The sequence below is a fragment of the Schistocerca serialis genome, chromosome 7 (genome assembly GCF_023864345.2).
Source record: "Schistocerca serialis cubense isolate TAMUIC-IGC-003099 chromosome 7, iqSchSeri2.2, whole genome shotgun sequence".
In the NCBI taxonomy this organism is placed as follows: Eukaryota; Metazoa; Arthropoda; class Insecta; order Orthoptera; family Acrididae; genus Schistocerca; species Schistocerca serialis.
In genome coordinates, this window is record NC_064644.1 from 263,552,134 (window position 1) to 263,575,316 (window position 23,183).

The window sequence follows — 23,183 nt, forward strand, 5'->3', positions numbered from 1 at the left end:
TGGTGAAGAAATAATGAGGTTAAAACCTGTGGGAAGCGGCTAAAAATTATCAGTGATGTGGGAAAAACCGAAATTGAAATAAAGCGAAAGTTATCAGAACTAGCTGAAATGGTTGTTTAATAGGTGAAAGGAACTGTTCGTGAACTAGAAACGGTGGATTTTACATCGGCGGTAGTGTTGAAAGCGGAAAAAATTTTTTTTGGTTATGGTTTGGAAGTGGGTGACGTATTGTTGAGTGTATATAGGCGGGATACAACTGTATAGTAGATTACGGTAAAAAGGAGAAGGTGAATACAAAGTGAAACTACTGGCAAAAAAAGAAAGAGAAAATAGGAGACAGAAAAGATTTCGAAATGCAACAGTGACAATAACAAACGTAATTGTTGGGTTTAAATTAATTATATGAATATAATAGAGGGAAACATTCCACGTGGGAAAAATATATCTAAAAACAAAGATGATGTGACTTACCAAACGAAAGCGCTGGCACGTCGATAGACACACGAACAAACACAAACATACACACGGAATTCTAGCTTTCGCAACCAACGGTTGCTTCGTCAGGAAAGAGGGAAGGAGAGGGAAAGATGAAAGGATGTGGGTTTTAAGGGAAAGGGTAAGGAGTCATTCCAATCCCGGGAGTGGAAAGACTTATCTTAGGGGGAAAAAAGGACAGGTATACACACGCGCACACACACACACATCCATCCACACATATACAGACACAAGCAGACATATTCAAAGGCAAAGAGTTTGGGCAGAGATGTCAGTCGAGGTGGAAGTGCAGAGGCAAAGATGTTGTTGAATGACAGGTGAGGTATGAGTGGCGGCAACTTGAAATTAGCGGAGATTGAGGGCAACTTGAAATTAGCGGAGATTGAGGCCTGGTGGATAACTGGAAGAGAGGATATATTGAAGAGCAAGTTCCCATCTCTGGAGTTCGGACAGGTTGGTGTTAGTGGGAAGTATCCAGATAACCCGGACGGTGTAACACTGTGCCAAGATGTGCTGGCCGTGCACCAAGACATGTTTAGCCACAGGGTGATCCTCATTACCAACAAACACTGTCTGCCTGTGTCCATTCATGCGAATGGACAGTTTGTTGCTGGTCATTCCCACATAGAATGCGTCACAGTGTAGGCAGGTCAGTTGGTAAATCACGTGGGTGCTTTCACATGTGGCTCTGCCTTTGATGGTGTACACCTTCCGGGTTACAGGACTGGAGTAGGTGGTGGTGGGAGGGTGCATGGGACAGGTTTTACACCGGGGGCGGTTACAAGGGTAGGAGCCAGGGGTAGGGAAGGTGGTTTGGGAAGCCCCCTTGTACGCCAACCTATTCATGGGTCACTTAGAGGAAGCCTTCTTGGTTACCCAGGCCTGCCAACCCAAAGTTTGGTACAGATTTATTGATGACATGTACCTTCTTCCTAAAATTCACAAACCCAATCATCCCGCCCGCCCCATTGTAGCTGGTTACCAAGCCCCCACAGAATGTATCTCTGCCTACGTAGATCAACACCTTCAACCCATTACATGCAGTCTCCCATCCTTCATCTCCCCTCCCCCCCCCCCCCCCCCCCCCCCATCCACCCACTCCGCAGCGTGCGCGCGCCCTGCTCTGTTAGACACGCTGTGCAACAATTTCTTGTGTCCCCAGGGTCAATTCAGTGCTTCGTTAGTTATGTGGTATACCGATCTACTCTTCAGCATTTTTCTGTAGCACCACATTTCAAATGCTTTTATGCTCGTCTTGTTGGAACAGCATATCTTCCACACTTCACTTCCATACAAGGCCACACTGTAGACAAACACATTCAGAAAGGACTTATGAACACTTTTTTGTATTCAGTGTTAACAAATTTCTCTTCAGAAGCACTTTCCTTACCATTCTCAGTCTACATTCTGTCTTTTCTTTGTTGTTAGTTATTTTACTGCCCAAATAGCAAAAATATTTCAGCATCACCTGATTGACTGCGGTCCCCTACCCTCATTTTGCTTTTATTAATGTGCATCTTAAATCCTCCTCTCAAGGTATTGTGCATTTCATTTAACTGTTCCTGGAAGCCCTTTTAGGCCTCTGACAGAAATATTGTGTTGTGGGCAAACCTCAAAATTTTTATTACTTACACCAAGTATTTCTTTGGTTATCTTACTCATGACTGACTCTCCCAAAAATATAAATAGTTTGGAGGGAATGTTGTCTAGGGGCCTTGTTTTGATTGTGATCTTTCAGCACTCAGTCAAATCATTCTCGTATTATCTTCCATCTTATCTTCATGTACTGCCTTTTTATAATAATGCCTTCAATTTTATCTCCATTGTATAGCTCCTCCAGATATTCGGTACTTCTCTATTTTCGTTTTGTTTCTTAGCATTTACTTTGCATATCAGCTCTTGCATGTTCATACAGGTACATCTCTTTTCTCCAAAGGCCTTTTTAATGTTCATGTAGGTGGTATCTATCATTCCCCTAGTTGTACATCCTTCTGTAGATTTACATTTGTCCTCTAGCCATTCCTGCTTAGCCATTTTGCGTTTCCTGTCACTCAATTTTTAGATATCTGTATTCCCTTTTGTCTTCATTTACTGCATTTTCATATCTTTTCTTTTTGTCGGTTAATTTTGTTTCTCCTGTGATAGCCAAGAATTTCTATTGGCATTGTCTTCTTATCTATTTGATCCCTTGTTGCCTTCATTATTTCGTCTCTTAAAGCCGCCCGTTCGTCTTGTACTTTATTCCTTTCCCCTCTCAAACACTGCCTTGTGCTCTCTTTTGAAACTCGCTCAACTGCCTCTGGCCTTTCAGCATATCCAGATCCCATCTCCTTAATTTCCTACCTTTTTACAATTTCTTCAGTTTTTATCTACAGTTCATAACCAATAAATAATGGCATCTGCCACTGGAAATTTTTACTATTTAAAATCTGGTTATGAAATAGTCTTAAATTTGTGTAATCAGTCCAAAATCTCCCAGTGTCTCCAAGTCTCTGTATACAACATTATTTCCTGACTGTTAAATCAAGTGTTAGTGATGATAATTGTTCTGTGCAAAATTCTAGCATGTGGCTTCCTCTTTCCCTCATTTCCCCCCTTCCATATTCTCCTGCTATTTTTCGCTTCTCTTCCTGTTCCTACTACCAGATTTGTCACCCATTGCAATTAAATTTTCCTCTTCCTTAACTATTTGAACAATTTTTTTTCTCTCAGCACACATTCTTTCAGTCTCTTTGTCTGTACTGCTGCAGTGAGTGTTGGCAATCACGTGTTATCTTACTTGAGTTTGTATTTTCTTATTCATTATTGGACCTACACCTGCTTTACTCCTATTTGATTTTGTATTTGTAATGTTGTGTTCACATGACCAGAAATAGTTATACTATACATTCCTGTGGAGTGCAAAAGATTTTTTTTTTTTCTGGGTGCACTGGTGAGTTCACATTTTGGAATCTGGGTGTTCCTGTGGAGAAAGATTAATCAAAAGTGTGTTAGTGTGCACCATCTGTGTGTTGTATTATTTAAATAATCTCAAAGATATTTTTACTTAAAACACAATCTTTTTGTACTTTTTCATTCAGTTGTGGTAGTGGAGTGACTAGAGCATTCCAGAGATTCTTGAACTACTAAGATAATACATGCACTATGGGTCTACACAATGTTTGTATCTGCATATTCACACCATGCCACTTTTTGTACAGCGTATTTTTAGTGTTTATTTAAGTAAGATGATTATTTTTCAATGGGACAAGCACTCACAAAGTACCAGAATGTATTTTCTCCTCTTCAGCTGAGTATGTGCCGATGTGAAACTCCCTGGCAGCTTAAAATTATCCAAGGAAGTTTCACTCACTATCTGTACAATTATTGGACAGGCATTAATTAAGCCTTTTTGCTATTAATGCAACACCCAAAAAATTTGAAATAAATTTACGGTGTTACTTACAAACCTGTCGTCAAGCAGCTTGTTTCCATGTATTGTTCCATTGATGAGATTATTCTTATAAATATGTTTGTTGTCCTTCGACCATTTTATGTAATGTATGAAGACCATTCCCAATACCATAGAATGGATATCCCATTTCTTCACTGTGATGGGCAATTGCTAGTTTAGAGTAAGTGTTTGCATGCTAGGCATTTATGAATTAACTTCATTTTTTAAAAATATTTCTGTTTTATCTGTGTGTAGGATTTTGCGCAATGTGTTCTTGTTCTTCCTAAAACGTGCAAGTTCTTCAGAAAGCTTTTTCCAAGCATCTCTTTTCTTCCACAGTTTATTGTTCTACATTTTCTCCCACTGCAGTCCTCTCCAATTCTCATCATCCTTCACCTAGTGTCTCAATATTGTTCATGGTCTTCCAATTGATCATCCAAATTCTGTCCATTTCAGAGCTCTTCTTGGTAGTCTTTATTTTTCCATTCTTTTAATGTGACTAAACCATTTGTCTAATTCTCCCCATACTTTCTTTAATGAATTGATTGTTTTATTTCTTATCCTGTTTCTTCTTGTCTTACTCAGTATTTCTCACAGAAAGCACATCTCTATCATTTTTATGCTATGCAGATCTTTCTTAGTCCAGATCCAGCATTCTGATCCACAGGTCAGAACAGTAAATGATATATCAGGACCTTTGCTTTGGCAACTATTTTCCAATTCTAAATTATGTCTGATACACAATAATAAAATTTTGAACACTTTTACACTATGTGATCAAAAATATCCGGACACCCCAAAAATACAAGTTCTTCATATTTAGGTACATTGTGCTGCCACCTACTGCCAGGTACTCCATATTGGCAACCTCAGTTGTCAGTAGACATCGTGAGAGAGCAGAATGGGTCACTGCAGAACTCACAGACTTTGAATGTGATCAGTTGATTGGGTGTCATTTGTGTCGTATGTCTGTACGCAAGATTTCCACCCTCCTAAACCCCAGCAGGTCCACTGTATCCTATGTGATAGTGAAGTGGAAACGTGAAGGGACACATACAGGACAAAAGCGCACAGGACGACCTTGTCTGTTGACTGACAGAGACTGCTGACTGTTGAAGAGGGTCGTAATGCATAATAGGCAGACATATATCCAGACAATCACAGGAATTCCAAATTGCATGAGGATCCATTGCAAGTACTGTGATAGTTAGGTGGGAGGTGAGAAAACTTGGGATTTCATGGTCAAGCGGCTGCTCATAAGCCACACATCACGCCAGTAAATGCGAAACGATGCCTCACTTGGTGTAAGGAGTGTACACATCGGATGATTGAATAGTGGAAAAAGTTGCGTGGAGTGATAAATCACATTACACAATGTGGTGATCCATTTGCAGGGTGTGAGTATGGCAAATGCCCGGTGAACGTCATCTGCCGGCGTGTATAGTGTCAAGGTGTGGTCTTGTTTTTCATGGAGGGGGCTTGCACCACTTGCTGTTTGTGCTATCACAGCAAAGGCCTACATTGATGTTATAAGAACCTTCTTGCTTCCCACTGTTGAAGAGCAATTCGGGGATGGCGATTGCATCTTTCAAACGATTGAGCACCTGTTCATAGTGTATGACCTATGACGGAGTGGTTGCACGACCATAACATCCCTGTAATGGACTGGCCTGTGCAGTCCTGATCTGAATCCTGTAGAACACCTTTTGGATGTTTTGGAAAGCTGACTTTGTGCCAGGCCTCACCGACTGATGTCGATACCTCTCCTCAGTGCTGCGCTCTGTGAAGAATGGGCTGCCATTCCTCAAGAAACCTTCCAGCACCTGATTAACTGCATGCCTGCGAGAGTGGAGGCTGTTGTCAAGGCTGAGGGTGGGCCAACACCATATTGAATTCTTGGAATACTCTAGCCACTCCACTTTAAACAACTTTATGAGAACATGTACTATAACAATAACAGTTAGTCATCTGATGGCAGCATTTTGCCAAGGCATGTCCCACTTGTAAAAATTGGAATGAAATCAAGGCTGAAACTGAAAAAGTTTTTCTTTATAAATTCATGTAAATGTTTTCTCCGGTGGTGTATAAATTTTTAAGCATGCCATTAAAGTGCTGAATGACAGAGCCCCATTTGAACAGACTTCCATTCCCTTGAAGTGCATACAAGTCTACATTGTTTAAATAATAAGGATATGTGTGAAGCTGTAATTACATAGACTTTCCCAGCATGATAACTGATGATACTCTTCTCAGGAGTGCGGCTAGGTAAACTCTGTTACCTTGAGACATACTTCTATGGACCAGCTGGCTGCCATCTTCAGGTGAATAGGCTGATGCACGTTCTCACTGGAACTGAGTTTCTACCAGAGCCAGTGGCACCTTTATACACCGCTGGCAGCCTACAGCATGAGCATGAGCATAAGCACTGCTGCTCTCAAGCATAAGTGAACTGGTTGTGCACCAGTGGAAGAAATAGGCAAAATAATATATCAGCAGTGACTATTAATTAAAGGAATACTCTGATTGAAATAAAAACCATTGTTGTTTAATATAAAATAAAATCGAATTCCATATCTTAAAAGGGAACTCTTATCCCTGTTAATAATATTATCTGAAAATTGGATTTTGGTGGATTCCTTTGGAATACAGTCCCAGTAGCAGGAACCAGGAGCAATCATTTGCGTCTCATTATACAACATCTTATATTTTGCAACTGTGAATTTCTCTGGCTGGAACAATCTGGCCAAATATTTAGCAACTGTTCCCATCCGTTGCATTGGAAAATGTGAGCATCACATTTTTTAATTCAATGGATCTTATCCGGCTGCTTACTTTTTATCTTTGACGTTGTTACTTTTTAGCGAGGTTCCTCTTGAAGCACACCTGTTGTTAATTGGTGAGGCACTTGACAATAAAACAACCAAATTGTCTCGCCATATTCTGACATCGACATGTTTCTTATTTAATGATACATATTTTGAGCAAATTGATGGAGTGACCATGAGAAGCCCTCTTTCCCCTATAATTGACAGTCTTTTTACGGAGGACTTTGAAGACAAGGCTCTAAGGACTTTGTTCCTTAAACCTACCTATTTTTGGAGGTACATTGCTGATATTTTTATGGTTTGGCCTCATGGAATTGAGGCCTTGAATCTTTTTTGTAAATGATTTTAATTGTCTTCATCCTAGTATCAAATTTACAATGGGGGTTGAAAAGGATGGGAAACTTCCTTTTCTTGATATTGTCGTTCACAGAAATGACTTTGGGGCATAATGTTATATCGTAAACCCACACTTACTGATCATTATCTTATTGCCGCCAGCTGTCTAGTACAAAACCAATGCATAAGGATCTTGAGGACTTTGGCGAAGAGAGATTATGCCATTTCCGGTGCAGAAAATTTGACACAGGAATTGGATCATCTTTAAAGTTGTTTTTAAACCAAATGGTTATGCTGGCCAGCATATACGTCATTCTCCTCAGTTCACACTGTCAAGTGAACCATTAGAGCATACTTGTAAATCTGTCGTTTTTTTAATTTGCTGGGAGTATGTCCTCAAAAATTTCAAGAATTGTAAGAAGAATGTGACATTAAAAGTGTATTTACAGTGCCAGCTAAGGTTAGAGTCCTTCTTGGATCCATAAAGGATGATTTGGGACTGAGGAAATGTGGAGCACACAAAATTCCATGCCATTGTGAGAAGGCTTATATTGGCCAAACTATCAGTACTATTCAGGTCTGGTGTGTAGAAAACAATCATCACAGTCACTTGTTCCAGTCAGAGAAATCCACAGTGGCAGAATGAGGGACATACGATGTTGTATAATAAGATGCAAATGATCGTCATTCCTGCTTCCTGCTAAGGGCAATGTGATCCAAAGGAATCTACTAAAATTTGATTATCTGATGATATTATTAATAGGGATAAGGGTTTCCCTTAAAGTGAGACATGGAATTAAATTTTATCTGATATTAAACCACGATGATCTTTTTTTAACCAGTGGATTCGTTTAATTAGTGTCTGCTAGTGATACATCATCTTCCTTATTTCTTCCACTGGTGTGCTACCAGTTCAAAATGGCTCTGAGCACTATGCGACTTAACTTCTGAGGTCATCAGTCGCCTAGAACTTCGAACTAATTAAACCTAACTAACCTAAGGACATCACACACATCCATGCCCGAGGCAGGATTCGAACCTGCGACCGTAGCGGTCACGCGGTTCCAGACTGAAGCGCCTAGAACCGCACTGCCACACCGGCCAACTGCTACCAGTTCACTTGCACTTGAGAACAGCAGTGTTGCTGCATGCACAAACATGGTGGGCTGGCTTTGATGTATAAAGGAGCTGCCGATTTCTGTCAGAACTCAATTCCAGCAATATTGTGCATCAGCATACTCACCTGAAGATGGCGGCCAGTTTGTCCATTGAAATATTGTAAAGATCACTGCATTATCCGGCTCCATACCTGAGAGGAGTATTAATGTGTAGAGCTGTTTTAATCTGTCATGTTTGGAGGACTCGTTAATATTGTCATGCTCAAAAACAGATGTTTGCTGAAATCAGATTCGATGGCTAGTTTCTGATTAATTATATCTTTGTTGTGCCAGAGATGTTGAGTGTAAAACTCATCTGCGTCAATATCCCTCCAGTATTTCAGTCTGTTTATGAATAAAATTTTCAAAGTAACAATTCATTTCATGGTCAGTTGGTTCTACAATTTTTTCGTCAGAATACAGCTTGAACACTTTCGCTGCAGGTCTTGTTTGCAGTTTTGCACTTACCAATTAACAGTGTTTTTAAAAGCACAGAAGTGTTCTCAAATTTTCCCACATTCCAGTTTCCTTCATTTCATGGTTGTTCCACTGTCTCAGTACATTCCTTCTTGTCATTGCTATCTGTCGTTTCTTCTCAGAGGTCGGTTGCAATTGATCAATCTGTGTCATTGTCAGTATTTAGGTTACTCTGTCCTTGCTATTGCATATACAGACACTTGTGTTCTCGAGTTCACATGGAATACCAAGAATTTTTGCTGGCATAACAGTGTGTGAAATAGTGGGCTGCATCTTTAGACATTTGAGAGCATCACTTGGACTGGGAGCTGCAGCTTGTGATTCCTTAAGATGACGTACATTGCAGCAAAGATCTTAACAGTGAATACTAGTGTGTCTGTCGATTAGTGGACCTTAAATACATGAACAAGAACTGCTCTCTTGAGTACAGATGCAAATGCCAAAGCCCAATTTAAGGCCCTTTGCACACAAAATGCTCATTAGGTGAATAACTGGTCTGTGACAGTCCTTATAAATTGGCTAATACAAATATAGCTATTATACACTGAAGATATTTTCCTAAGTTACTTACAAAGTGTAGTGGAGGTTCAATAGATGACTCTCCTGTTTTGTGAAAATGCAATTATTGACTCAAGTGACAATGGTATGGTATGTTACATTATTTAAGTATAATAAAGAAATAAAGAGTTTAATTCAGCTGTAAATTGAGATTAACATCAAATGCAGTATGTTCATGACCGCACCTGCAATGTTTTTCATATTGAAAACGTGCAGTTAATGTTGTAAACACACATTTTATCACTGTGAACTGAAAAATTAAACTCGCTCGCTACTCACTCAGTGAGTCACGGGAAATTATATCAAATAGCAATTGATTTCAAACCTCTAGTGCCATGATTGGAATTCCATTGAATAATACAGGGAAATTGCTCCAAAGTGATTGACAAGAAACTCTTGTTGTGGTCTTCAGTCCAAAGACTGGTTTGATGTAGCTTTCGGTACTGCTCTATCCTGTGCAAGCTTCTCCATGTCTGAGTAACAACTGCAACCTACATCCCTCTGAATCAGCTTACTGTATTCATCTCTTGGTCTCCCTCTATGATTTTTACCCCCCATGCTTCCCTCCAGTGCCAAAATGGTGATCCCTCGATGCCTCGTAATGTGTCCTATCAGCCGATCCCTTCTTGTAGTCAGGTTGTACCACAAATTTCTCTTCTCCCGAATTCTGTTTGGTACCTCCTCATTAGTTATGCGATCTACCCATCTAATCTTCAGCATTCTTCTTTAGCACCACATTTCAGAAGCTTCAATACATAGCTACACCCCATACAAAAACTTTCAGAAAAGATTTCCTTACTCTTAAACCTGAACTCACTGTTAACAAATTCCTCGTCTTCAGAAATGCTTTTCTTGCCATTGCCAATCTACATGTTATATCCTCTCTACATCGACCATCATCAGTTATTTTGCTACCCAAATAGCAAAACTCATTTACTACTTTAAGTGCCTCATTTCCTGTCTAATCCCCTCAGCCTCAGCTGACTTAATTTGACTACATTCCATTATCCTTGTTTTGCTCTTGTTAATGTTAAACTGACATTCCATTCAACTGCTCTTCCAAGTCCTTTGCTGTCTCTGACAGAATTACAATGCCATCAACAAATTTCAAAGTTTCTATTTCTTCTTCTTTAATTTTAATTCCTTCTCTGAGCTTTTCTGTAGTTCCCTTTACTACCTGTTCAATGTATAGATTGAATAATATCGGACAGAGGCTACAACCCTGTCTCCCTCCCTTCTCAACCACTGCTTTGTAGTGGTTAATACAAAAGAAGAAAAAGAAGAGAAGAAAAGAAAAGAAAAGGTTGAAAATGTGGGAAGAAATGGTGAATAAAAGGGGTTTTTAAAATCGTTAATGACCGTGAAAAAAGGGAAAGAATGAAATGCAAATCGGACTTCGTATTACAGGAAAGTTATCGGACTTCGTGATTCGGAAAAGCTATTGTTGGGGATGGTCCTTGGGGCGTTTCTGAGCAAAAGTCAAACCAATTTCCACTACAAAAATTATTTGAAGGAGAACAGAGAATAACAAAATGTAACTGACAGGGGGAAATGGCGTGGATAAGAGTTCGTCCTTTACCATGTTAACATGTCTTCTTTCGTGCGGCGTCCAGGTCTTCAAAAATCTCCTACTTCATTTCTGCGTGAAAAGTCTGCTTCGAAATCTTGCAATCGTCCAGGAATCACTAATTTATACAAATCAAAATCATTTTGACACTGAATGCAATTTATTTTACGTTGCTACTTCCATCCTCTGAATTTCATAACAACTTCCACAATATGTCTAAACATTAATAAGTTTTTCGTCTTAATGAGATCAAGACTAGCTAATAAGTTTTTTACGTCTGCATTAAGCTTCCACTCTCAAGAGACAATAGACGGATAGATAACAAAAAAAAAAAGAGTTACAATTTTAGTATTTTCTCTGCCGTCGAGTGCTCATACCGCTGCGATGGTAAAAAACCTTTTGCAACCTTTAGGATTTAAAGAGAGCATTGCAGTCAATATTGTCAAAAGCTTTCTCTAAGTCTATAAATGTAGGTTTGCCGATCTGTAAACCTATCTTGTATGAGAAGGTGTAGGGTCAGTATTGCCTTGCATGTTCCTACATTTCTCTGGAATCCAAACTGGTCCTCCCTGAGGTTGGCTTCTCCCAGTTTTTCCAATCTTCTGTAAAGAATTTGTGTAAGTATTTTGCAGCTGTAACTTATTAAACTTTCTTTGGAATTGGAAGATTATATTATTCTCGAAGTCTGAGGGTATGTTATCTGTCTCATACATCTTGCTCACCAGATGGAACAGTTTTGTCGTGGCTGACTCTCCCAAGGCTATCTGTAGCTCAAACGGAATGTTGTCTACTCCTGGGGCCTTGTTTCTACTTAAGTCTTTTTCTGCTTTGTCAAATTCTTTATGCACTATCATATCTCCATTCTCATATTCCTCCATGTAGTCTTCCATTTCCATAATATTGCCCTCAAGTACATCTCCCTTGTATAGCCCCTCTGTATACCCCTTTCACCTCTCTGCTTTCCCTTCTTTGCGTAGGACTGGTTTACCATCTGAGCTCTTGATATTCATACCTAGGTGGTTTTCTTTTCTCCAGAGGTCTCTTTAATTTTCCTGTAGGTAATATCTATCTTACCCCTAGTGATATACCGAGCGAGGTGGCGCGGTGGTTAGACACTGGACTCGCATTCGGAAGGACGACGGTTCAATCCCGCGTCCGGCCATCCTGATTTAGGTTTTCTGTGATTTCCCTAAATCACTCCAGGCAAATGCCGGGATGGTTCCTCTGAAAGGGCACGGCCGACTTCCTTCCCCATCCTTCCCTAATCCGATGAGACCGATGACCACGCTGTCTGGTCTCCTTCCCCAAACCAACCAACCAACCAACCTAGTGATATATGCTTCTACATCCTTATGTTTGTCCTCTAGCCATTCCCACTTATCCATTTTGCACTTCTCGTTGACCTCGTTTTTTAGACATTTGTATTTCCTTTCCCCTGCTTCATTTATTGCATTTTTATATTTTCTTTTTTCATTGATTAAATTCAATACCTCTTGTGTTACCCAAGGATTTCTACTAGCTTTCGTCTTTTTATGTTCAAATGGTTCCGAGCACTATGGGACTTAACATCTGAGGTCATCAGTCCCCTAGAACTTAGAACTACTTAACCTAACTAACCTAAGGACATCACAAACATCCATGCCCAAGGCAGGATTCGAACCTGCGACCGTAGCAGTCGCGCAGTTCCAGACTGTAGCGCCTAGAACCGCTCGGCCACCCCGGCCGGTGTCATTTTACGTACTTGTTCCTCTGCTGCCTTCACGATTTCATCTCATCTCTCAAAGCTAGAGGAACAAAGCTAGTGCCTTTATTAAGAAGCCATTTAAAATGCTGTGGTTCTTGCATTTCACTGATGTCATTGTAACAACATATTCTAGAAGGTATGGCTTACCAGACTGGTCATGCTTAACAAAGAAATTAGACATACTAATTTGAAGCTGAATAGCTTCTGTGCCAAGTTTGTAAACATTAAGATGATAGGCATTAGTAACTATGAAACTATTTCACACACCATGGAATGCATGTCAACAAATACAGTAAAAGGATACTAGCTTCTAACATAAGCTCTTAAAGAGATCTCTCTCGTCAACGAAAGTAGAAATAAGTCTGTTTTTGTGCTGGGCTCTCCTTCACACTGAAACTAACGGTGTGGATTAATTCCCTTGGAATTTGGTCCACACTAAACAAAATAATGGAATGCAATTTAGAATTAAAGGCCCACACAGGTGCCACATTCGATGACCAAGTAAATGATTCTCTGTTTGATTTAGTTCTTAATGATTTCATAATGCTTCTACAGTGCAGTTTCAGCTCTCTGAGACTTCAGATGTGTGTGCAAGTTGCACTTGTGTGTGTGTGTGTGTGTGTGTGTGTGTGTGTGTGTGTGTGTGTGTGTGTGTGCTGACAAAGGCCATAATGGCCGAAAGCTATGATTGTGTGAATCTTTTTATTGTGCCTATCGCGGCTCAGCATCTCCGCTATATGGTGAGTAGCAACTTTCCTTCTCTTGTATTGTTACATTCCATCCTGTATTTTCCATAGTTTGATTAGTGCTTCGCTATTAGATAGCTGATACAGTGGGTTACGTAGCATGATTGATGATTGAGTGGCTGTCCTATGGCAGCTTTCTCTCCCCCTCCCCCTCTGCCTCCCCCTCCCTATTTTGTATACTCCTGCATTTCCTGAACATAATGCAGACTTCTAGAACCAAGATCTCCACCAAGTTACCCATTTTTGGAAAAAGTGTATCACATTGAAGTGTGAATATATAGAGAACTAATTCCATCACCCATGTTTTGTGTTGCAGGTTGATTTGACTACATCAGATAAGTATGTTGTGTTGTTAATAGTAACGAGAACTACCTTCACCATCGATATATTCCACCACATCACTGCAGTGTTCACTTTGCTTTGCTGACTGTGATGAGAAATAATCGCAAAAATCATATATTGTAAACTGTGTGCAATTCTCTCAAAAATTTCATGGAGAGTCTGCTTTTTAAAGATGCTGGTTAAGTCTTTTATATAAAAAAAGGCAAGCAGTTAGTATTAATAATGTGTTTTATTAGTAACATCCAGCCTCCTTACAAGTTTCAAACTGACATGTTCCTCACCAGGCGGCTGTAAAGATTCATTTATCTATTTAAATAATGTTGCACACAAGATTTAAGGTCTTTTTTTATATGGCAAAAGTTTCTTAGGGTGTTCTTCACTAGAGCAAGAATGGATATTAGAAGAGGACTATAATCAGACCTAATAAGCAGAAATAACATTAACAACTTCATAAAGATAAGAACTGAACTCGTTTTGTGCTACTTACTTTGAATATCCAACCTCATTATATGGCACTGTTGGCTGCTCTCAAAAAACAGTCAACAGTGTATTCAATACGAGGTGGCATTTTTGATGGAAGTAGCACAAATCAAATTCAATTTTAATTGGCACTGTAAACTATGTTCTAAATGAGCAAGACATTCAAATGCCACAATCCATACTGATGCAAACAGAAATGTTCAGTTGCTGCCCCCTATCCCTTCTCTTTTCTCCCATGCTGCCTGCTGCTGTTGACAGCGTAAAGGACCACTGTGTAGTGTCACATTCCTTAGGAGTGGCAAAATTTACCGAGTAATGATTAATTAGGTTAATGAAAATGTAGGAAGCCTTTGAGACCAGAAATAACACAGAATCTTGATACTAGTAATGAGTGTTTAATGTTCGTTATTAATTTTGTGTGTGATGGAAGGACAGACGAGAGATACTAGTTAGCTAGTGATTATGCACAAGTATAGAAGATTTTTCCTGTCAGTTCTGTTGAGTATTACTATTGTTAAGAAGGTGGTAATTTTCACCGAAATGGTGGTATCTTTTATAAGAAAGCTACTGCGGGCACTTGAACGGCGCCTTGCACTTGGATACATGAGAGAGGCAACATCAGAAGATAGGAGACACCAATGTCTGGCAACATAACAGGTCTGTACAAGCCTGCCCAAAAGCTGTGAAAATTCTCTCACTTAGATTGGTGGTAAAATAATGATTCCTCTTCGGACAGTCAGTGTTTTCTTCGAATACCAATGATTTAAATAATACCCTATGTCTGTTCTCACTGTCACTTCAGTGGATGATCTTCTACAGGCAACAGGTGTCTTCCGCAGTTAGTACAGCCAGTCTCCAAGGCACATAAACTTGCAGCTTAGGCACCATGTCGCAGTTGTTTACACAAAGTCCTAAGGCTTCACAAGTTCTGGGAAAGCTGCGGGTTTTTATCGAGTAAAACTATTTTCAATCCTGTAGCTCACAAGCCAAAATAAGTGATACATCAGAATTAAGATGGCAATTTACAATTTTGTCCGCACCTGGACCACAAATGTCTCTGTCCTGCCACTAAGGCAATCTTCGGCATTCTACTGCTGTGTAAACTAAAGAGACTGAATCTCTCTCTCTCTCACCCTCATTTTTTTTTAATTTCCATTTTTCATATTCACATAGTTCATGGTTCCTTGTGTGTGATGCTTTACGTGTTGATGAGTGTTGCTGTTGGCTCCTTAACCATTGATTGTCTACAATAATAGCACTTTTGCCACTCTGTCATCTTTCCCAATCAATTAAACATGCGAGACATCATGAAAATGTTCTATCATTTACGTCTCTACTCGATTTACTTTCTTTCGGACTTTCTGACAGGAGTAATTTTTTGTCCTCTTTTGTGTTTGACCTTCATTTTTCTCAATTTTTTTTTTGCCGTAATGTGCACCAATTGGGAAGATGTGTTGGGATCTCGGCAGAACCATTTATACTTCATTAATCGTGCTTAATGCAGACACCCATACTAATGTTATTAAAGGTTGTAGTAACTCTGCCCATTACATTTTCTTGTCTGATCTGCTGAACCAGTTTTGATGAAATTTGGTATGGAGATAGTTTGAACACTGTGGAAGAACATAGGCTATATTTTTAGAAATAAAAAAGAAAGGTTGACCCCTAAGAGGTTGAAGTAGGGAATCGAATACCTTTTATTATGTCAGTGAACATAAACCATGTTAAGAAATTTAAAAATTATGTTCATGATGTGTTCGTTGTGTAATGTATAACAACTTCAGTAGCAGTGCAGAGATGCACACTCCTGCCGATGCCTCTCCACATGCACCACTTGGCAGTGACACTGTGTGTGCCATATCATCGTGTCTTAGGACAGTTGGGGTGGGTGGGGGTGGCCTTGGTGAGCTATGCTTACCTGTAAAGGCAGATACATGAGGGCAGCTGACACTATTGCGTGTGCGTAGCTTACTTACTCACCACCATTCATAATAACAAAACTACTGATCCACGAGCAGAGCTATGGGTAACAGCTAGTATCTTAATATCAGTGGTAATAACTGTACTGTTGGATGAATCATACCTGAAGTTTTTGACATGACTTCCCACCTCCTCCCCAGATCTCTTTTCACAATCAGATAAGTATTTGGTGCAGTTGTTTCTGCAAAAATAAAATTCCCATTGTATTCTCATCACAGAATGAGGAGAAATTGTGATCAGTTATGAAATGTAGGTTGATGACATGAAAAATTAACTCAGTTGTGCAGTCACTGATTTCTTTAAATGTCCTTCTTGTCCAGTTTCATCTTTACGTCAGTGGCAGCTTTCCCCATTTGTCGTTTCAACTTTTAAATATACTAGCAATTTTTGATTCGCTGCTCAGTTCAGTGTAAACCTAATTCCTCTTTGGAGGAGTGACGTCCTTATTACATTTAAAAAAATAAACACACACACACACACACACACACACACACACACACATACATACATACGTACATATCGTTGCTTGATTTGTGGTTATTTAGTTGTGTAGTAGTCTTCGTATGCATAAGAATTCATTAAGCCTACAATATAGCTATTTGCTCTGTAGATTTGTTATTTTCAGAGTTGACCCTCCACTGCACTGCTTGTACTTAACCAAATATCTTAAGTAACATGGAATATGTGTTTTTACACTACATTGTAAAGTTAAATCTGTTACCAGATTGTTATTTTTTTGTTTCTGTGTGATGCTTTTATTTCTGCTTTCTTTTCCTTTATTTCATCTATGTAAAATCACATTTATATGTATATCTGATGAGGCGTATTGTGTTGCTTTTGTTGTGAAATGTTGTTTTCTTGCAGTGTATATGTGGTTCTTTATTTACTTATTTGTGTATTTATTTTACTACAACCACAAACTAGAACTTCATGTCCTGCATATCTCAGTTGCAGTAAACACCTAATCAACACAGTCATGTGTATCATCACCACTCATTAAAAATAAAAGTTTCCTTAATTCAGCTGACTATTCAAAATTTGTTTGCTCTTAGTCATAAGTATATATTGCCAAACAGCCAATAGCTCTCTGACCATTGTTGGCAAACACCAAGGAATTCAACACTCCTCCATGCCAGAATGCTACAGTCCACAGAGCATTTATAGCCACCCCACAACAAGGAGTATTACTTTTTTGTGCCCTCCCAGTAAACACAATGTCTGCTAAGCATGGAAGATATGCATTGTTCTTAGGTGTCTTCCCAATATGTACAAAAAATAAATTCGTGCTTGACAGAATTAATCAGAAAGTTCATTCCATTCAATAAATTTGAGTTGTCTTTATTAGTTCTTTGTTGGGTCCACATCAACTATAGTTCGGCAGTAGGGAATCGTAATAAATGCACACCATCCACGTTGTGTGAGGTACAGGTTTGTACAGGCAGTGCGTTAAAATCATGACTAATAACTTCATAGTTATTTCTTGGTAATAAACAGTGTCCAAGTGTTCAGTAAGAACAGGAATAATGTAGACTTCATGTGTATTTTATGAGTAAATGCATCATGGATTTTAAATAATAGTAAGGTCTAGTCATTCCTGATTTTATTGCTTATGAACATTAATGCCAAGATGAGGTCTTGAGAATAGTCGAAGGCAGTGTATATGCGGTTGGGCTGGGAAGAGGGGGTAGGTTGATAGGATGGGCTGATATCATGTGCGCCTGGAAAGAAAGGGGGGGTATTCCGAATATTTTGACTGTAATGGGAAAATATCTTAGGATTTTTATTAATTTTTTGGAGCTCTATTATTTGGGAGAAAAATGTGGTTAATAGTAACAGTGAGAAAACAGTTGCCTGAAAGGCTTGTTGTAATTGAAATGTTATAAACTTTGATATGGAGTTCTTCTTTCTTCTATTTTCTTTTTTCTCTTCCAGAAATTCCCCTTAGTAGTATCTGGCAGTTAGTGTGTACAATTTTGATCTATTAAAATGTAGTTAACTGATATTTCCTCCATATATCAGAATTAAGATGGTTTTCTTTTTTATTTGCAGGGAGTTGGCCGTAAGAAACATGGCAGATATGTTGATTACGTTGATTTGGGTGCAGGATATGATGAAACAGATCCATTCATTGACAACACAGATGCAGTAAGCTTTGTTTTTATTATTTTGAGTTAATAAGTGGATTTTTGCATTGTGGATTAGTGTGTGATTTTATAATTCAGTTGATGCACATGGAGGGGTTTCAAAGCTTTTGCCCTTTTTATAAGTTCGAATTCCGTTGTTTCATTTATGAAGACCGCCATCATTTACTTTGTCTCTTTTATTCTCTTGTGGTATTGTTTCATATTCTTTGGAAAGCATTGCCAGATTAGATCATCATCTGAATTCTGTATCGCCGTACTTCAATTTTCTGCAGAACACATATTTGATCCTTTTCTTTGAAATCTAGTTGTAAATAAATAAAAAAAGGAATTCAGCTTATTTTACTGTCTTGTATTGTATGATACTTGGTGGGGGGGGGGATTCTAAAAACTTCTCCTTTTATTTAATACGCTAAAAATGTTTGCTGAAGTTATACTTATTATGGGAAGCCCATAAAAATCGTTGAGTTATGCGCAAGAGCCCTTGTCCATTTTAACCCATAAACCTGCACATTTGTGGCTACTTACAAAGTTGATAACCATGTCTTTCCAGTGGTGGAAAGAAGGATATTGTTAGTGTTACACATGAATTAAAAACTGGAAACGCTAGAAATTTCCGGATCCAGAGCTTAGAGCTAATAGGAGAGTCAAGAAAAATCAGAACTTTATACAAATGAGTAGCTTTTTCAGCCTCAACCAAGAGGCGTTTGTGGCATGATGAATGGTACATTGGTTTAAAGTCATCAGTGTGGAGCTCCTGTGCTGTATAAGAATTCTGCATGCACACACTCTGTATGTTTTTGTTTAATTTTTGTCTCCACGTTGACTTTAGGACTTGTAAGTTACAACTTGTGTCAGTTGTATTGTTTTGGATCATTTCATGTCTCGTCTTGCTAGCTCTTCCCATCATGACTTCAAAGTTTAAGCTATTGTAGTCCCACTTATTGTTTTATATCCATCCAGAGAGTAGCAGACATTTTGAAATAAAGAATTAACAATAAGGAAAAACCAATTTTATTGTTTACAGTTTAAAGGTACACTCTTCAGCTAGTTTTATATTTAATTGCCATTCAAATTGAGGCACTTATCTTACCTAAGTTTTTCAGTACCGTCTCTGTAGAAATTTGCCACCTGCAATCGCAACGACTAGTTTATACTGGCATGCAGTTCGGCATCAGTATCGGTGTGTTGTGTAGTGAGCCATGCCCCCATTGCTGGAATGACGTGGTAGTCACTTGGCACCAAATCCTGGCTGTGTGGTGGATGATCAGACGTCTCCCATCCAAAACTGTGGCTCTCGGGTATGATTGGCTGTGTGGACGGTTGTTGTCATGAAAAAATGACTTGTGCACTAAGTTTGTTTCTTATTGCCTACCTTAAATTTGTCAGTGTTGGACAATACTTCTGAGTTAATTGTTGTGCCGTGTTCAAGGAAGTCAACGAGAATGGCACGCTTAGAGTCCCAAAACACAGTAGCTATGATCTTTCTTGCTGATAGCATTTGTAAACACTTCCTTGGTTTCTATGTGTGTCCACATTCCATCAACTGCCTTTTTGTTTCACAGTTGACATACTTTACTCAAATCTCATCCCCAGTCATGATACCATCAATAACTTCGTTACCATTTCTCTCATAATCTTCAACGAAGGTCAGTGCTGCAGCTAATCTTTGTTTTTTGTGGTCTTCTGTTAGGATTTTAAGAACCCATCTAGTACAAACTGTGTTAACCAAGCTTCTCTGCCACAATTTCATGCACCAAACTCTGTGAAATTTGGGGACAATGTTATGAAAGGTTCATATTCATGAAATGATAATTTTTTTAAAATTTTGTTGTTAGTTTTCGTCATCGGTTTGTCAGTCACAAGGCTAGGCTTACCACTCTGATCCTCATCGTGGACTTTGGTACGACCATTTTTTAAGTCAATACACCATTGCCTCACTCGACTTTCCTTGTTATACCATTTCTGTGCACATCACAGAGGTCACAATAAATTTCAATTGGTTTGCAGTTTTTTGCCCACAAAAATGTAATCCCAGAACGCCCCTCGTAAGTGGTAGGATATCTGTTATAGCGCACATTTTAACATGTACAGAAAAAAAAGTAGCAGACACACAGCCCACGCACTGCCACCACTGGATACATACTGAGTGTAGGTATGTTACAGCACAAGATGGTGGGTATAGCCCTGCCCACCTCTGATGTGTGTTACTTTCTGGTTAGCCTTCTTAAATACACTAATCTGTAGAATGGGAGGGGGGGGGGGTGGAGGGAGGGAGAGGGAGAGAGAGAGAGAGAGAGAGAGAGAGAGAGAGAGAGAGAGAGAGAGCTGCTGTGTGGTGGGGTGGGGATGGAGATATATTTGGAGCGGGATGGGGGGCTGGCTTCTGTTGCCATGTTGAAAGGTATTATTTTGTATGTCATTTGAATGGTGTGTAATCAGACCTCCTACTTACTGTCAGTGGAGCTGTTGAGGTGCACAATGAGCAAGACATACAGTATCAGTAGTTTTGATCATGGAAAACAAATGGGACGCCCCCCACCCCCCCGTGCTTGTGCAAGCACTGAGCTTCCCATGTGCCTCTCAAATGAGGAAATACTACAAGTACTTAAATTCTGTGAACACAGTCTCAGCCAAAGCAAAGAAGGTCATAGGCTGATGGCAGTGGTTATTATTGACTTCACTGTGTTATAAAATCCAATAAAGAGACTGCAGTGAAGCTTCATTAATAGATTCAGTGTTGGGTAAAACCAACCAGTATGGGACATACCATCCAGAACAACCTTCTTGCTATAGGGAATAAAAACCACTTCCTACTTGCATGCCTCTGCTTACTCAACACATTAGAGAGATTAGTATGGACATAAGCACACAACCATTGAATTCCCATAGCAGAGAAATAGGTCATCCGGACTGACAAGTTAAAGTATGCTTTGCCAAGGCATGAGTAGGTCAGAAACCTATGGTAAGGTGAGGAATTCTGCTTATCAACAGGATATTGCTAAGGTAGTTGGTGGAGGCATTATCTAATGGGAGATGTTTAGATGTAGTAAAATGATACACATTCCATTATGTCTCACTGGCAAACTATACAGGAATGTACTGTCTAATCATTTGCTTGCCTTTGTTCATCTGAAGTACTCTACAGGTGAACTACAGCTTCTGCAAATTTTCTGAATGATTTGAGGAACACTTCACAGATTTATTATTATCTTAATGCTTCATGTCACATGTAGGCTGCCATAGGGAAAGATGCACAAGACGTGAAACAAGCACAGGCTATTCTCCACTGGTTGTGGGAATACAGATAGCACTTTACTAATTTCTGTGAATGGGCAACCCAATGCGTGAAAGAAGACAAAATATATGGTAATGGCATTTTACTAAATTCTGTTGTCCAGCTTTTGGCTGGAGAGTGGGTCATGAGAGTGAGATGGTTGCCTGATGATGCACTTGCTATCAGATACCGTATTTTTCTTGTCTTGTACTTCTGACTCCTTAAAACAGGTGTGATGATGAAAGTTAAATATGCCTCACGACCTGTACAGCTTTAATGTATCAGTATCTGATACCCCTGTGGGAATAATTGCAACTGTAGTTGGATCATTATACTTGTTTTAATTCCACCCACTACAAATTAATAGTTTTATGGTGCTATTACTTTTTCTCGTGTGGTACACTAGGTGCAATGTGGCCTCGGTACCTCACTTAACAACTCTTATTTTGTATGAAATAATGGATAGATGTTTGATCGTAATATCTTTTAAATAATGGATAGATGTTTGATCGTAATATCTTTGACACTGAGATGTCCTGTCACAGCCAGTTGCACCATACAGATGTTTTTTTTTTTTTTAAACCTATAATTTTTATCTTATAATTTATTTTTCATCTGACTGCTTCCTTTTCCATTACATTCTTAATGCATTTGATTGACATTAATTTATAGTCACCTTCAGTTAAGTTTACAAACTTTTAAAAAATTGTAACTTCGGCAGTAATCAATACTTTTCCTCTGAACAAATTAGGAAACACTGCTTCTTGGACCATGTGTACCTTTATTCAGACTAAACTTATGTATCGATTGGTGTGCTGTTCAGTCAAAATCGGCTAATTGTTCCATCTCTTATTTACTATCTTAACTCTAACCCTTTTTTTTTTTTTTTTTTTTTTTTTTTTTTTTTTTTTTTTTTTTTTTTTTTTTTTTTTTTTTATAAAAAAAGTGTGTGAGAAGGGACTGAGAATGAAAATACCCTCCCTTTACTATCTTCTCTTATATTTGCACGGATGATGCAGTCTTGTAGATTACTGAATTCCCAAGTATGGCGCTGACTATGCACACAGAATGAAGACTTGCCTAGACCATTTTCTATAAACTAAGGAGCATATGAAACTTCCTGGCAGATTAAAACTGTGTGCCGGACCAAGACTGGAACTCGGGACCTTTGCCTTTCGCGGGCAAGTGCTCTGCCAACTGAGCTACCCAAGCATGACTCAGCCCCGTCCTCACAGCTTTACTTTTGTCAGTACCTCACCTCCTACCTTCCAAACTTTACAGAAGCTCTCCTGCTTCAGCGCACACTCCACTGCAAAGTGAAAATCTCATTAAGGAGCATATACTAATTCTTCACAATATTTGCATGAACGGTGCCATTATTTGGCTAGAGTTTTAGGCACGATGTCTTTAATGTTGCAGCAGCATCTTTGGTCCAGGTTCTCTGGTAGGTGGCTCTGCTGTTGGCACATATCATTCCGGCATCACATAACAGAATAGTTGCAACTACCAGTAACATATGGGCAATTAGAAAAAAGACTGTCAAGACCACAGTATCTGCGATGTTTTTTCCTAATTGATCATCAACCATAACAGATTGTTTTTTCCTCCCACTCATGTTGAGTAAA

General features: G+C 39.1%; 1 protein-coding gene across 2 annotated transcripts in view; it reads left to right on the forward strand.

Moving 5' to 3' along the window:
- LOC126412195 (ubinuclein-1) overlaps positions 1-23,183 on the forward strand; it is a 389,778-nt gene that overhangs the window by 78,465 nt on the left and 288,130 nt on the right. The window contains exon 3 of one of the 2 annotated variants that reach the window (XM_050081677.1): positions 18,190-18,285. The exons of the other annotated variant lie outside the window; for it this stretch is intronic. Within the exon in view, the coding sequence (XP_049937634.1) occupies positions 18,190-18,285 (96 nt within the window). The remainder of the gene's footprint in view (positions 1-18,189; positions 18,286-23,183) is intronic. 2 annotated transcript variants of the gene reach the window in all.